At 37.8% G+C, this 18,342-nt stretch overlaps 1 protein-coding gene across 1 annotated transcript; it reads left to right on the top strand.

The window, feature by feature from the left end:
• The first annotated feature begins 236 nt into the window (after positions 1-236).
• On the top strand, positions 237-4,659 carry LOC144844897 (uncharacterized). The gene has a single exon (XM_078702007.1). The coding sequence runs from the start codon at positions 340-342 to the stop codon at positions 4,657-4,659; it is 4,320 nt and encodes a 1,439-aa protein (XP_078558133.1). The 5' UTR covers positions 237-339.
• Positions 4,660-18,342: the final 13,683 nt, after the last annotated feature.

The raw sequence follows: 18,342 nt of genomic DNA on the forward strand, positions 1-18,342 counted from the left end.
AAGAGAGAGGAAGCTGCCAGAGAGAGAGAAGAGAGAGCACTAGAGAGAGAAGAGAGAAACAGAGAGAGAGAAGAGAGAAACAGGGAGAGAGAAGAAAAACAGCGAAACAGAGACAAGGAAGAGAGAGAGAGAAGAGAGGCACTAGAGAAGGAAGAGAGAGAGAGAAGAGAGGCACTAGAGAGGGAAGAGAGAGAGAGAAGAGAGGCACTAGAGAAGGAAGAGAGAGAGAGGAGAGAGGTACTAGAGAGGGACGAAGCAGAGAGAAAAAGAGCGAGTGAAGAAAAAGAGAGAGAAAACGAAAGGGCGAAAGAAGCTGAGAATCAGGCCTATCTTATAGAAATGCGAAGGTTAGAAATCCAATTAGAACAAGAAAAGAATCGGGCACGGCCGGGTGGTAGAGTATTACCCAATCCTGAGTCACGGGTTAAGGCCAGTAAACCTAAATTACCCCCTTTCCATGATCGAACAGATGACCTAGATGCCTATCTGAAAAGGTTTGAACGGTATGCGACTAGTCAGGAGTGGAAAGAAATTGAGTGGCCGGTTAACTTAAGTGCCCTACTAACTGGGAAGGCTCTCGAGGTTTATTCCAGGTTGTCGTCAGCTGAAGCTAACGATTACAAACTGTTGAAATTGGCTCTTCTAAAACGGTTTCAGTTAACCGCCGATGGATTTCGACATAAGTTACGAACAGCTAAGCCCGAATACGGAGAAAGCGGCCCGCAATTTGCTGCGAGGATAAGCAATTATCTTGATAGGTGGATTGACCTAGCAGAGGGGGAAAAAACCTTTCAGGGGTTAAAAGATTTATTGCTGCGAGAGCAGTTTACCGATGGGTGTGGGAAGGACCTAGCTCTGTTCCTAAGGGAACGTCAACCGAAAACGATACAAGCGATGGCTGAAATTGCGGAGCAATATTTGGAAGCTCGTGGGGGATTATTTGGTAAACCAATAGAGTTTAAACAAAAAGAGCCAAATTCTCCTCAACTCTCCTCTAATAATGTTCCCAGTACATCCTCATCACAAAGCCCTTCTAGTTTCCGTAGTCCAACTTGTTTTATATGTCATCGTGTAGGTCACCTAGCTAGAAATTGCAGAGCCTCAACTATGCATAAGCCAAACTCTCCTCCAAAATGTTACCGATGCTTAAAAACAGGACATATTGCCAGAAATTGTAGACAGGACGCCAACAGTTGCGCTGGGTTGTCTACTTCACCACAAACAGAGTCTGATTGCCAGAAATGTACAAACCAACACGAATGTAAAGCCAAAGAAGAAATTCCCGATGTGGGGGCCAGTATGGTTACGAAAATGTCAGAGTCTTTAAATCAATGTTGTATCAATAATGATGGTGATAAGGTCACTCTTCAATGTGGGCACTGTCTTCCAATTATGACAGCGGCTCTAAATAATTCAATTAGTAAAATGCCCGTTTATACAGGTTGTGTTGGGTCACGCTGCGTCTCTGTTCTTCGTGACAGTGGCTGTAGTGGGGTGGTTGTGAAGAAAGATCTTGTATCAGCCGAACAACTTACTGGTAAGGAGAAAACCTGTGTGCTGATTGATGGCACGGTCCGCAACTTACCGGTTGCATTAATACATGTTAATACTCCATTTTTTTCAGGAAAGACGTATGCACTATGTATGAATAACCCTATTTATGACTTGATATTAGGTAATATTGCAGGAGTACGAGCACCAGGAAATCCAGATCCCACATGGACAGAGCGAAATCTTCAAGGATGTTCTGTTGTTACCCGGTCTCAAGCTAACACTATGGATAAACCATTCAGAACACTTAAAACTACAGAAATACACAAGCAAATCATCACAGCGGGAATTATGAAAACCGCCCAGCAACAAGATATCAGCCTTGCAAAATTCAAGGATCTTGCAGAGAAACAAACTACAACTGTGAGTAACAAACAAGCCGAGGCTAGGTTTATTTATCATAAAGACCTATTATATAGGCAATTTTCCTCTCCTAATATTGAACACGGGGATAAGTTTACCCAACTAGTAGTGCCAGCTGACTATCGACGCCAGGTAATGCGCCAAGCCCATGAAACCTTATTAGGAGGACACCAAGGGGTAAAAAAGACGACAGATAAAGTGTTGACAACATTTTGGTGGCCTGGGGTAACTGCAGATATTACTCGATATTGTCGATCCTGTGACATTTGTCAGAGAACTGTACAAAAAGGTAGAGTTACGAAAGTGCCTCTAGGAAGCATGCCTTTGATCGAGGTGCCGTTTGAACGGATTGCCGTTGATATAGTTGGTCCCATTTTCCCCATGTCTAAAGGTCGTAATCGTTATATACTCACAATAATAGATTTTGCTACTCGTTATCCAGAGGCAGTGCCTCTACCAAATATTGAAGCTGAACGGGTTGCTGAGGCCTTGGTTGGTGTTTTCTCTAGACTTGGTATCCCGAAAGAAATGCTTACCGATAGGGGATCACAATTTACATCTGAAGTCATGAGGCAAGTTAGTAAGTTGTTGTCTATACGTCAGGTAATGACATCTCCATATCACCCAGCTTGTAATGGTTTGGTTGAACGGTTCAATGGAACACTCAAACAAATGCTGAAACGTATGTGTGCAGAAAGGCCTACTGATTGGGATCGTTACATTGACCCACTACTTTTTGCGGTTAGGGAATCTTCACAAGAAAGTTTAGGGTTTTCTCCTTTTGAACTGTTATATGGCCGTACCGTACGAGGACCCATGTCCATCCTAAGGGAATTGTGGACCGAAGAAATCGAAACACCAGAAACAAAAACCACCTACCAGTACGTTATGGATTTACGGGAACGACTACATGAAACCTGTCAGATGGCTCAGAAGAATCTACAAAAATCTAAGGTCAGGTACAAACAATATTATGACAAAAAGAGTAAGTCCCGGGAATTTGAGGTTGGGGATAAGGTACTACTTTTATTACCCACAGACAAAAACAAACTATTGCTTCAATGGAAAGGTCCTTTTAAGGTTGTAAAGAAATTTGGGTATCTAGACTACCAAATTGACCTTAACGGGAAATTCAAAATATTTCACGCCAATCTCTTGAAAAAGTATTATGAGCGAACCGCAGACATTAGTGCTGCCTTAGGGGTATCTGAGCCTTCTGGTATCCTTGAATTAGCTAGCACCGCTGTTATTGAATGCGAACCTAATGAAACATTTACAAATAACCAAAATTATCATCTATCTAATGAGAATCTTTTACAGCTCCACCCTCTATTAGCAAAAGAAACAACAGCCGACATCCACATCAACGAAAGCCTGGATGATACACTAAAGCATGAGGTGCACCGACTTATCGGAAACTACAAAGATGTACTGACGGATTTACCGGGTAAGACTACATTTGGGCAGCATGAAATCAAACTGGAAACTGATGATACAATCCGTTCCAAGCCCTATCCACTTCCACATGCGTTGCGAGGTACCATTAAGGATGAGGTAAATATGATGTTAAATCTGGGTGTAGTGGAGCCTTCAGGGGCACCGTTTGCCTCTCCAATAGTATTGGTAAAGAAACCGGATGGGTCAAATCGATTCTGCGTGGACTTTCGAAAACTTAATCAGGTTACAGTTTTTGACGCCGAACCGATTCCGGACCAAGAGGAACTGTTCACAAAGTTGGCCCATGATCATTATTTTACTAAGATAGATTTAAGTAAAGGGTATTGGCAAGTTCCCATGGATGAAGCGTCAAAACCTTTAACAGCCTTTCTAACACCAGATGGTTTGTTTCAATTTAATGTCATGCCGTTCGGCTTAGTCAATGCACCGGCTACTTTCAGTCGTATCATGAGAAAATTACTCAAAGGAATGGATAATACACTTAATTATATTGATGACATTCTAATTCACACAGCTTCTTGGGATCAACATATGAAATGTTTGTCTGAATTGTTTGGACGTCTCCGCAGGGCCAATCTAACTGCTCGACCAAGCAAATGTTTCATTGGTTATGAAACAATCGAGTTTCTTGGCCATGTGGTAGGGAAAGGACATGTTCAACCTCGAGTGGAGAAGATACAAAGCATCTTGTCAGCCAAACAACCAGAAACAAAGAAACAACTCCGGTCATTCCTTGGGATGACCAACTACTATAGAAAGTTCATTCCTAATTACTCTGTGATTGCTTGTCCATTAACCGACAAAACGAAGAATCGGGAACCTAACCGAATATGTTGGGAGAAGGCCCAGGAAAGTGCGTTTGTTAAACTTAAGGAAAAATTAAACAGTACTCCAATTTTATGCCTTCCTAATTTAAACAAAGATTTTATTTTGAGAACAGATGCGTCCGAATATGGAGTGGGAGCGGTTCTAATGCAGCAGTATGGTGAAGTGAAGTTTCCCGTGGCGTACGCTAGCAAGAAACTGCTTCCTCGAGAAAAAGCATATTCAGTGATGGAAAAAGAATGCTTAGCCATTGTATGGAGTGTACGAAAATTTGAGTCTTATTTATATGGACGAAACTTCACGTTGGAAACTGATCACCAGCCGCTTGTGTTTATGCACAGAGCGAAATTGTCCAATGGGCGAATTATGAGATGGGCCCTGGCTCTACAACCGTACAAGTTCCGAATAGAGGCGATTAAAGGCAGTGAAAATGTAGGAGCTGATTATTTAAGTCGAGTGTAAATAGGACTCGTCACGGTATGGAGAAAATGTTGATACATTATTCTTTTAGAGGGGAGTAAATGTCACAAGTGACATAAAGTTGTGTATATATTTTGCAAGTCATTCTTATCCTTTTGTTTTCACTCTTTGAACCTTTCTTTTGTTTTAGGAAGCTATTGTGTGAAGCCAGTGGAGCAGAGTTTTTGTGTTGCAGAGAAGGATTGTGTGGTGTTTGCTGATTGGAGGAGAGGTATAAGAGTTAAGTTAGTGTGTGAGTTGCTGATTGGTGGAGAAGGATAAGGTGGTGATATGTGGATAATTGAGGGAATTTTGAGGTAGATGGAAATTGAGAGGAGACAGAGAAGGAGGGCTATGTTATGTTAAGCCAGAAAGGGATAGGTGAATATTGATATGAGAAACTAAGACGTGCAGGAGAAGAAGTAATTGAATTATGGTGAAATAGAGCTGAAGCAGAAAGGAAATAAAGAGATATACATGAAGTTAATAAATTGTGAGTTGGAGATAATTATGGTGATATAGAGCTGAAGCAGAAAGGAAATAAAGTGATATACATGAAGTTAATAAATTGTGAGTTGGAAGTAATACTATAAGGCTGTACTTAAATGTAGAACTGTTAATTGTTGAGATTACTGAGGATTAATTTAAATTGTGAATGTAAATTGACGGAAGAAATAACTGTTGGAAACAGCAGACGTTGTTGCATGTAAAGAATTGTTTGGAAATATTGAAGAGTAACTGGATTGATACTGATATTATTTTACGTGGAAAGGAGAAAGAAATAATTGGTCGGGGAGCGGATTGCAGGGCAGAACGACATCAAGAAACATTTTAACTTTATATTTGATTTATTTATATGTCAGAAAATAGGAAGAATTATAATTGATAATACAAGCAGAACGGGAGCAGAGGCGTGGGAGTTGTTTATTTGCAGAATCGTTTTAACTTTTATCTTTCTAATTTGTTTTGTGTCAGCGTAGGAGAGAAAGCAAGAAGGAACGATATTGTGGACATTTATTATTGTTTAATTATTCATCTTGTGATATTATTGTATTTGGAAGGGGGGTTTCGGGGATTTATTTAAAAATAAGAAGATTGTTGATATTTGGTTTGGAAGGATTGGGAAATTTGGGGAATTGCATAAAGTTTGTGGGGAATAGGAACACGGTATCATTGGTTGAGAATTGGTTGGGTTTTTTTTGTGGGTTTTTTTTTGGGGGGGTTTGAATTATAAAAGAAAGAATTGGTTGTCGAAGATTATTATTAAATATTACTTTTTACATTTATATGTGTACAGTTGTGGCTATTTACCGTTGTTCACCGTTGGTTACCAGCAATTACATGTCCGAAAGAGCCGTAATTGCAGCTGTGTGACAATATTCTTTGTCAATTTTTGGTAGCGATACGGATTTTTGTTTATTATTTGTATAATGGCCCTTGCCACCCCTCTTTCATGCTATTTTCCGTGAACTTCTTTTCAACTTTATTTTTAAACTTGTATTTTTCTTTACGTATTGTACATTTTAATTCTTTTTGGACCTCTTTTAATTTCGCTTTATTACCTTCAGAAAATGCTTTCTGTTTCCGGTTAATAATAATTTTCACATATTTGGTTATCCACGGTTTATTATTCGCAGACACTTTAACCTTTTTAGTTGGGATAAGCATATCACTACAAAAGTTTATATATTCAGACACTGTGTCCGTAATTGCATTCAGATCATTAGCGTCATTAATAAACATCTCCCAGTCCGTATCATCAAATGCATCTTGTAGGCGTTTCGTTGCTTCCGCTGTCCATTTCTTTACTACAATAGTCCTTGGCTTCTCTCGTTTAACTAATGGAATGTATTTCGGGTTTAGTACGATTAAAAAATGATCTCCTAAGCACGGCCACTGGGTTGAAACATATGCGTTTTTCACGTTTGTGTAACAAAAGTCTAATATACTTGTTTCGCGGGTAGGACATGTAACGTGTTGGTAGTAGTACTCACTTGTCTTCTTCAATGATCCGCGATTAAAATCTCCGTTAATGACAACGAATGCATCGGACGAGGTAGCTTCTATTTCGTACAGTACTTCTGCAATCTCTGTCGATGCATTATTAACCAGACTTGTTTTGGGAATATATACAGTAACAATGACAACGTGTGAAAATTCCCTGGGTATATAATAGGGGCGTACGCTTACAACAAGAATTTCACAATTAGGTGAGCATCTGTGCTTCTTCACGACTACGACAATATCGTTCGTTGAACGTGTATTGTGTCTTTGAAGGAAGCGGTGAAAAGCAGGACTGATGGTGTTGGCGGAATGTTGTATCGTAATTTGGAAGGAAGCGGTGAAAAGCAGAACTGATTGTGTTGGTGGAACGTTGTATGGTGCTTTGGAAGAAAGCGGTGAAAGTTTGAGATTGAACATTTGTTGTATTCGCGTCCTTCTGATTTCGCGACGCGGTGAAATTTTGGACTGCTGAACTGACATTTTAATGTTGGCAAATGATTGTTAAACAGGCAGTGAACTGTATCAAGATTTTGATTTGGTGAACAACAGACTTTCTTTAAACTTTGAAGGTAGGGTCTATGAATTTTGTTCATGTCAAAGAGGGACTTATGTAGTAGAGTGCATATAACTCAACTTACAACAAGTGCTTACCATCCCCAGACTAATGGTTTAATTGAACGGTTCTATGGGACACTTAAGAATATGTTAAGATCACTCACAAAGGAACAGTATAAAGCATGGCATGACTATATTCCTCAATATAGGGAAGTGATGATAAGATGAAACAGCATTATGATAGAAATTGTAAAGATAGACAATTTGATGTAAATGATGAAGTTCTGGTATTTTTACCAGATGGGGCATAATTATAAGGTATTAAAAGTAAATTATCTTATACAAATTCCTGATAAACATCAAACTAAAAAGGTGGTTCATGTTAATAGTTGCAAAAGATGGCATGATAAGGACCATGAACAAAGAAGAACGTAATGTCATTGTGTTACTGTACACATCTATGATGTTTATAATGAAACTGATGATAAGACAGAGATTAGCTCTGAGAGTATTGACGTTATTGATAGAGACTTGGATCAAAAATATTTACAAACACAAGCTTCAAATATCGAATGAGTTAACTTCTAGACAATTAAGTGAGATGAACAACATACTTAAGAATCATGATGATATGTTTTCAGATGTACCTGGGAGAACGTCTTATAGTTACCACTAATGATATTCCCAGTCGACAGAGGTCATACTCCTCATGCCATAAAGGATATAATAGAAAAAGAAATGCAATCAATGTTGAATTTAGGTGTGGTAGAACCGACAACATTAGTGCATATGCATCTCCGATTGTGATAGTATCTAAACCAGGTGGCGATATTACATTATGTACGGATTACAGAGCCTTGAATAAAGTTACTGAGGTTGATCCATACGAAATGCCGAGAATTGACGACATTTAGATGATGTTTCTAGGGCTCGGTATATTTCGACACTTGATTTAGGCCTAACTAAGGGTTTTTATCAGATTCCTTTTGACACTGACACCAAGTACAAGTCAGCGTTTATTACGCCTTTTGGGCAATATGTATATAATGTATTACCGTTTGGGATGCAGAACAGTAGTTCTACATTTCAAAAGATTGATGGATACTGTACTTAGTGGATGTACTGATTATGCCAAAGAATGTTCGTGCATTTTTAGGTCTTAGGGGTTATTATACTGTAGGAAGTTTATTCCTATGTATGCTACTATTGCACAACCACTTACTGATTTAACTAAGAAATGTATGAATAACATTATTGTATGGTCGGATCAATGTCAATGAGCATTTAACAAACTTAAAGAGTGTCTGTTGACTTAAACCTGTATAGTATGCTCCTAATTTAACAAACAATTCTTGCTACAAACTGATGCCTCAAATTTGGGAATTGGAGCAGTTTTAGGTCAATTAAATGATATGGATGAAGAACATGTAGTGGGTTGTTTAAGCCGTAAATTATTGGCAAGAGAAGAACGGTATTCAGTAGCAGAAAAAGAGTGTCTCGCTATTGTATGGGCTATTGGTAACTAAAGATATTATCTATATGGTAAAAAGTTTGTTGTATTTACTGATCATAAATCTTTGAGTTGGTTAGATAAAACTAAGAGGTCAAAAAATAGACTTATGAGATGGCCATTGGCACTTCAACCATTTATACAAGAAAGGGATTGTAAACACTAATGCTGATGTGTTAAGTAGAGCGTAAATTAGTTAAGGTACATAAGTTTGGTACGTAAAAGGTATTATGCATCTGTAATCAAATACTGGAACTATTTTATATTCATGACCCAATATTATTATGATTATGTGTTTTGTAGATAAGGAGTATTGGTTTCTTTTATTGTATGTTAATATGATTATTTTGGTTTCATATGTTATATGTTATGCTGATGTAGCGGATGGTAGACTAACACAGTAGTCTAAAATGGGAAAGGGGGATGTTGTGAAGTCATTGTATTTGTTGTATTCCTCCATGGTTGTATTGTAGTTCACGATGGATGTCATCTTCACACAGTTCACATATTCATTTGCATATTTGTTTCTTTAGACAACAACTATAAGTATTGATAATTGTTTATCTCTCTTTGTCTACACTTCCTTTAACTTTGATTGGTCAATGCTTGCATATAAATGAATGATGCTTTGTGCTAATTGGTTGCTGATAAAACAGGATGATTTGATTGGTTGTAATGACCTGAACATGTATTTGATATAGGAGGGATATTTAAGATGTAGTTAAGTTTGGTTGGTGATTTTATGAGAGAAAGACTTCCACTTCTGGTTAAGGTGCCGAGATACCTGAAGATTGAATACAAGTTATACATTTATTTTATATAAATTGGTGTACATGTCTTGTATGTCGAGTCTACAAAGATATAGGAGGTAACATCACAACAGGTCATTAGACGTCAAATATGTCAAATTTGGTATTAATCACTTGTTTAGATATAACGTAGACTGGTATAACACATTTTATCAAATGAAGTATCATATAATATTTATTTAAATTATCTAATGATAGCAAACTTGATATGTTTACATGCAAACATGGTATAGTTTTTGGGTGAAAATTTTGAAACGCAATTTGGTACGGGATGACAGGAATTTAAATAGAAACACTCAAAATTTGAGGTCAAATGTTACACTGGTCCAAACCAGGATAAAACAGCGATTTTTAAAATATTTTCTCAATAAAATTTTCCACTCGGATTTTTTTTATCCAAATACCATAATCTTTGGAGTCACGCTTAATTTTTTTTCAAATCCAAGTTGGCGTCCAAAATTCAAAATGGCTGCCAAAATTATATTAACTGTATTCATAATGGCTATTAAATGTTCTTTTCCAACTTTTTAAAGTGGATATGTTATCCTCAGCATGTATCTTTTAATTTAGAATTTGAGTTCAAATCCGAAATGTCCTCCCAAATCTAAGATGGCCACCAAACATATAAATGGCTGCTAAATTGACTTTTAATTGACATTTAATTTTTCCTTTCTAAATTGTTTAGATGGTTATGTCCTCCTCAGGCATGTATCTTACAATTAGCATGAGACTCAAAATTCAAAATGGCTGCTAAATCCCAAAATAGCCACCATATTCATGTATTGTATGGGGTAAGAAGCGACTAACATTTTTTAATAAAGGTATCTATTTTTTAGGTTTATCGAAAACCGAGCACACCCTATAGAACATAAATATTAAGAAATGTTGGTGGGGTCTCTACTCTATAGAACGAAAATATCTAGTCTTTTCAACCTTGATAACATAACCACCCTGTTATATAACTAAATAGACCAATTGATAGGTTTTAGTGAGGCCACCCGCTTTTAAAAAACATGAGGCTCCACTTAGTTAACACAATGTCCAGAATTGTTAGTTGGAGGTATCCATTTCAATTCAAGATTTATACAAAAAAAAAACAGACAGCACCATCTGAGCACAATATTGTGTAGGGCTTTTACAATTACAACAGAGACGAGAACACACTTGGAAAAATGTGAATGGCGTCATTGCTTTCAATAAATCTTGATAACAGAGACTATCCTACTGTAGGTTCTAGCCTGGTTTCCCCCTGGACATTTGACCCCGGCGGAAAACCCAGTAGTAGATGTCCATGGGAAAATGTGCAATGGAAAATGTCCCAGGGAGAAAAACAGCCTGATCCCCCTACTGTACTGTATGAATGATATAATATTGACAGTTTAGTGGGGTCTATGTTTGTAAGTATTATTGAAAACAAAAGGCTCCACCTAAAACACAATTTTTAGTAGGAATCTCTGTTTTCATAATTTCACAGAAACAGAGAAAAACCACCCTCTTGAACATAATATTGTGAACTTTTTGTGGGGAGGGGTCTCTATTTTCAAAAACCCTAAACAGAGACCCGGTATACAAGATTTTTTAGTAGAGATCTCTGTTTACAGTAAAAGTTTTCAATATTGTGTTTGGTTGGTCCCCCTGTTTTCAAGGTCTCTCAAAACCCCTACTGTGTTTGATGACAATACAACAAAAATCGTAAAACTTAATATTGTGAACTTTTAGTGGCAGTGTCTGTTTTCGAAAACCGCACAACAGAGACCCACAGTATGAATACAATATTGAAAATATTTTTAGTAGGGATCTTGGTTTTCAAGAAGTTCTGACAATAGCGACTCCGGGAATAAAATTTCTAATCTTTTTCTTGTAATAATAGTCTTATGAGAGGTGGAAATTTTGATTGGCCAAATGAATGTGAATGCCCAGTTCAAGAACACAGGCTGTAAAACTTTGCCCAGCTAGGTAATTGGTGGTATTATCAAATTACACAACGGTAAATGATAGGCCATTTTGTGTGTGGACTAACTTTACATGACTTGCATTAAATAAATATACAACAAAACACCATTCTTATACAATTTTTACCAATATTTTCATTTATAATGGCCTTTTTTATGAAATTATATAATTTTTAAAGAAATATTTAATCTGGCCCAATTTTCAAATAGAAACAATTACAGTAGCTAGGGAGTTTGTTTTCTATCCAATTTGACCCAGCTCATAAAAATACAGAGAGAAAACCAGGTAGACCTCCATAGAATAAACATTGTACAACCAGACAAAACACAATGATATTATTAAATGTTAGGTTGTTAGTAACACCTACAATATCTAGCATAGTTCTCAAATGTCGTCTATGCAATAAAACCGAAGGAGTTTCGCCTGTAGTGGCATGACGCGTTGCCCGATATGTGCCTAAAAATTCTGTGAGTGCAAGTCTCACTGGTCGCTTTTCCAATCGCGCAGTTTGAATACTTTCATTCAGAATTCGATTAAACCGTTCAATTGTACTATTTCCTTCAGGGTGGTAAACCGTGGAAAATCTGTGTTTGATATTTCGCTTAGCGAGAAACTTTTCAAATTCTCGGCTTGTCAACTGTGTCCCATTATCCGAAACTATCTAATCAGGGGGGTAACCTTCTCTACTTAAAACTTCAATTAAGAACGTAATTAGGGTTTTTGTAGTGATGTCTGAACAAAACGCAACTTCGGGCCATTTACTACGGTAATCAATCAGGGAAATTATGTAACGGTCGTTTGCCGGAGCCGAATAATCTGGTCCTACAAAATCAATACCCAATTTTTTCCATGGGCGTTCTGGTAAGGATACTGGTTGCATTGGAGCAATTCTTGTTTAACTGCCTCAGTAACATGTACATCCATTTTAGGCCACCAGTAAAGGTCACGTAAATCGCTGTTTAGTTCGAACTATACCCTGGTGGTTTTCATGCGCAAGTTGAACTAACTGAGCAGTAAGTATTGAAGGTACAACGACACGCTGATCCCTAAATATAATCCCATTGTGAGTAGCTAACTCATCCTTAATTCGGTGATACGGCTGTACACTTTCTGGAATATCTTCTTTGTTATTGGGCCAACCCAAACTTAGGTATACTTTAAGCTGCTTACATACCTCATCATTATGCGTTGCAAATTCTAATTCTGGTTTCGTAGTGGTTTATATGCACCCGATAGAACAATTTGACAAACCGTCATCATCATCCTCATTTATAGCAGAATCGGACGTTTGTATTGGTAATCGCGAAAGGGAGTCTGCAATTTTATTTTCATAATGAAGCAAACGTGCGTTCCATCGCGCAACATGCATTGGTCTACGACCTGTACCTTTCGAAGAAAGTAGAGTTACTAACGCCTGGTGGTCTTTGCGAAGAGTAAAATGTCTTCCCCACAGGTAAGTATGCCATTGTTCGACCACTCAGGCAAGTGCTTCGCGTTCTCCTACCGAATAATTGCGTTCAGGACCTGTTAATGTTCTAGACGCACACGCCACTGTTACTTGTGTACCATCACGTGTTATTTGAGTAAGTACCGCACCGAGGCCATAGCCACTGGCATCCGTTGTGACAAGAAGTTGTTGGCAGTTTATAGGGGTTGCTGCTTTGGCGATGCCATTCACTAACTCATACCTTGGATATATCCCTTTGGGCCTGTTTCTGCTGCAACTGCTCAAAATACGGTATAAAAATACGGTATAAAATACGGTATTTTTTATACCGTATTTTTTAGTACCCCGTTTCTGCTAACAATACTTCTTGGGTGGTCGTGTTAAATTTCATCCTTTTTACCCAAATTGCCATTCATTTTAATTTGGTCGATAATTAAAAGTCGCAACAAAGGAAGTTTTACTCACTTTCAACAGGCTAGCCCTAGTGATAGAGATGTTGTGAGAGCACAGAAAACATCGTAATGGGGACAACTAAATTCGTTCCTCCCTGAGTTATTGTCTTTTGCAATGTTGTACTGCTTTCGCAGGCTCTTAGCTTTGAGTTTACGTGCTTTGGAAAGTCTATTCCGTACTCCTGCTTTATTTTTTTAGAAATGTCTTTATAAATGTGGTTGTCCCTTTTATTACCTTTTAGTTGGCCGGACATTTAGCTTCCCCTCCCCCTCCTTCCCCACACAGATTTATATAGTAAATACTGTGACGTCTTTCGCTCCACATTTTCGCCGAATATATCTATACAGCTAACAGCAACAGAAAATAAAAAGACGATGTTGACCTCATGTCGTAGGTCAAACAAAATACGGTATTTTTTATTGGCAGCAGAAAAGGGTACAAAAAATACGGTATAAATTTGTAAATACCGTATTTTATCCACAAATTTTGTGGGGAAAATACGGTATACAAAATACGGTATTTTTTTTATGAGCGCAGTTTCTGCTGCCAACAAAATACGGTATAAATACGGTATTCAAAAAATATCGTATAAAATACGGTATTTTCTTGGCAGCAGAAACAGGGCCATTGTCATCTATTACATGACAAAGTACTTTCATTCATTTAACATCAAACTTACATTTATCATTTAAGGTCATGCCCCTATCTTTCAACCGGGTAAGTACCGCCATTAACGTCCTGTCGTGTTCTGCTTTGTCGCGTCCGGAAATAATAATATCATCTATAAAACATTGTACGTTAGGTATACCAGCCAAGATGGATGACATCATCTTTTGAAAACAAGATGGGGCCGATGATAAGCCAAAACAAACGAAAACGAAAAACCCCATCATGTGTTATAAATGCTGTAAGATCCCGACTATCAGAATCCAACTCGAGCTGGTGGTAAGCAGACTTAAGATCTAATTTAGAAAAATGAGTTGCCCCTTGCATCTCACTTAATAGCTCTTCAATCGAAGGGAGTGGAAATTTATCTTCCATTATAGCTTCATTCGGTTTCCGTAAATCGACACATATTCTGATGTTACAGTTTTTTTCCACGCTACCACTATAGGCGAGATCCACTCAGAAGAGTCAACTTTTTGAATGATGCCTTCATCGAGAAGGCGCTTTAATTCATCAGAAACCGCTTGTCGCACCGTAAATGGAAGTGTACGTAGTTTTTGTTGCACAGGTTTTATATCAGGACGAACTTTGACTTTATGTGTAAAACCTTAAACTTTACCTAGCCTTTCTGAAAACAAACATGGAAACTATGATTGTACATCATTAAAGGTAGTCTTAAAACACGAAAGTGTGCTCCCTTCAATATTGATACCAATGGCTTGAATTAAGTCTTTACCTATTGCAACCACATAAAGTGTTGTTGTAGCACATTCTGTATTGAATTTAACCTTAGCTTTAAAACAGCATACAGTATTTATCTTATGTGTTGTGTAACTTTTAATTTGTGTTACACATTTGCCTAATTCGTTTCTAGCAAAATGTTTTTCAAACAATTTAAGAGACAGTACGGGATACATCTGATGCCGTATCTACTATAAGTTGCATATCGCCATTGTGCATACACAAAACCTCATTTTCTGAATCACTTTCTTCACTGGAGTTTGTACTCGCATACACTTAATTTCTTAACTGATGAATTTCACCCACGGCATACACTCGCAAAATGTCCTTTCAGACCGCAGTGGTTACAGTTCTTTAACTTAGCCGCACAGTCTGTAGAGTTTGCTAAAATGTTTAGTAGATCAACACCTGTAACATCTCTTAGTGTTGGTATAACTATCATCAGGCCTATCCGGGTATTTTTTAAATGTAGGCTTAGCCTTTTACTATGAGCAAGTATTGTCTGTGCTAGACGAACTACCCATCATAGACTTAGAGTCTTTCAACGCTGTCTCACATTGCCTTGCTATCTTAATAGCTTTATCTAATTCACACCAAGTTCTGTAAGCAATCTTGTTCTAATTTTATTGCTGTTTGTTTTCTCCACTAGCTGGTCTCTTTAGCATTTCATCAGAAAAAGTTCCAAACTAACATCGTGACGCAAGTTCTGGTTACTAACCAGGTAATTGCGCACGTTGTCTAAATCGGTAGCGTTCTGCAACTACGCTCACTTGTAGCGCAAAATGAGTTTCTAGAGTAAGCAATGCTCTCGTATAAAAATGTTCGTCTGTTGCTCCTAGTTCCAGTAAAGAATAAAAATTCTTTGGCCCTCAGGTCCTAATGAATATAGTAACATAGCCTTTTTTCGTTCCACTGGCTCACCTGTCGCCGCCGCAGCCAACATGTAGTTTTCGAAAAGGCGACGCCATTGTCGCCATGGTATGGTAGATTCTCATGGCGTGGGTAGAAATGGCGCTTCTATCCTGGTAGTCGCCATAATTCCTCAATAATAATAGCAATAGGTTCGTTAATGATCCTCGTCACCAATTATGGTAGAGACAACAATGAAATGATGCTAGGAACAACCAGTATTTAACGTTTTAATAACAGCCTTTATTTTCTATTCCTTTCTCTACTCCTCTACCCAATATGATATGCCCATGCGGTCTCCTCTACTGCCCTCATCGGCAAACTATCGGATATCACACTACTGAGAAGAAATGGATATAATTTGAGCAAAGGTAGAAGGCTCATTGATTATAGGCAATTGAATCAACAGACTGTACACGATGCTTTTTCTTTACCTCGTATAGAAGATACATTATACGCACTAGGTAAATACACATATTTTTCCACTTTTGATCTTACTTCTTGGTATTGGCAAGTAGAGGTTGACCAGGAACGTGACAAGCCTAAAACAGCATTTACTACGCCAATGGGTCTTTTTGGATGTAATAGGATGCATTTTGATTTTTAAAATGCCCCTGCTACTTTCCAGCGACTAATGCAAACATGTTTAGGGGTTTGAACTACTCTTCTTTACTTTTATATTTAGATGATATCCTCGTTTTTTCTTCAACATTTGAAGAACACCTTGCCCGTATTTAACTAGTGCTTCAACGCTTAAGAAAGCATGGTCTTAAACTTAAACCATCCAAATGTCATCTACTTCTATCTATTACCCAACAAAACCTTTTAATCTGGACTAGCGATTGTCAGGAGGCCTTTAATAATTTAATTTCCATTTTAACATCAGCTCCTATTCTTAGTTATGATGATTATGCTCTACCATTTACAGTTCGTACCGATGATTCATGAGTAGGTTTAGGTGCAGTTCTGAGTCAGGAACGAAATGGTAATGAACGTGTTATCGCCTATGCAAGCCGAAATTTAACCCCTTCCGAATCTCGCTACCCAGCCCATAAGTTTCTTGCACTGAAATGGGCAGTAACCGACAAATTCCGAGATTACTTGTTAGGCAACATATTTACAGTATACAGATAATTACCCCCTTTATATGTAATGACAACAGCTAAATAAGATGCCACCAGTCAACGATGCGTTGCTGCTTTATCGTAGTTTGAGTTTACCCTTAAATATGTGCCTGGAAAAACAACAATGCAGCTGATGCTTTATCTAGAACTGATTCTGATTCTACTCTGTTAAAATTACCCAATTTTAATAACTCATCTTACCTCTGCAAAATTCTCTCCTCTCAAGTAGTACAAGCTGTTTGCGACGGACATTTAACTGACCCTACCCCGTTTCTTCCACCCGTAAACTGTTCCTATTCAACACTTGGTCCCACCAATAACACTCACCTTGCAACAGGTTCCTTTAGGATAACCCCATTTGTCTAAACAAATTAATTAATGCTCAAATAGGGATGATCCTAATATCGGTCAAGTAATATACTTATTTGAACATCACAATCAACTAATTAAGAAAAATAAGTACCCATATGAAATTCAATTATATTTGAGACAATGGAATAAGTTACATTTGCGTGATGATTTACTTTACTAGATGTGTAGACGGGAACGTAAGTAACCTATCGATTAGTGTTACCTCATGAGTTCCCGGGAAAGCCTGCACAATAGGCCTAATGGTTGTCATTTAGGCATAGAACGTACCCTCGATCTTGTCCGACGTAGATTTTTTCTGGCCCCAAATGACTGAATTTGTCAAAAGTTAGGTTGAAAGTTGTAAGAATTGTTCCCTTAGAAAGACGCCAATTAACGCTAGAGACCCTATGGTTAATATAACTAGTTCAGAGTCTATAGAGATAATTGGTATGGACTTCCTAAAATTAGAAAGGTCCAAAGGCGGGCATGAACATATACTGGTAATAACGGATCACTTCACTAAATATTCTCAAGTTTACCCTACTCGCGATCAAAAAGCCGAAACCGTAGCCAAATTATTATGGTAAACTTTTATTTTGCATTATGGTATTCCCACCAAAATTCACACTGACCAAGGTCGAAACTTTGAAAGCAATTTAATTAAGGAACTTTGCAAATTATGTAACATTAACAAATCCCGAACCACACCCTACCATCCTCAGTGTAATGGACAAACTGAACGATTCAACCGCACCTTGTTGAACATGTTAGGTACTTTAGATTCCAAAGAAAAATTGAACTGGAAAGAATTTGTGAGCCCTATATGGTTCATGCATACAATGCAACTCGTCATGATTCAACAGGATATGCTCCCTTGGTCGTCACCCAAATTTACCAATCGACGTCATTCTCGGCCTTAAATCCGATTCCGACCCAGATTCCTATGAAGAATATGTAAACCAGTCGCGAAATCTCCTCGAATGATCTTATACTACTGCAACAGATTGCCTCAAAAAAGCTCGACATAAACAAAAGCAAACTTATGATAAAGGAACAATTGATGCTGTCTTAGAAAATGGTGACCGTGTATTAGTACAACGTAAACATATTGTAGGTACACAGAAACTAGCAAATAAATGGGAATCAGCTCATATAGTAATTTCT

This window comes from Antedon bifida, chromosome 6 (assembly GCF_963402885.1).
Source record: "Antedon bifida chromosome 6, ecAntBifi1.1, whole genome shotgun sequence".
In the NCBI taxonomy this organism is placed as follows: Eukaryota; Metazoa; Echinodermata; class Crinoidea; order Comatulida; family Antedonidae; genus Antedon; species Antedon bifida.

What these genes read in the sequence shown, in the direction of transcription:
- LOC144844897 (XM_078702007.1), top strand. Translation starts at nt 340, where the DNA reads ATGCGAAGGTTAGAAATCCAATTAGAACAAGAAAAGAATCGGGCACGG.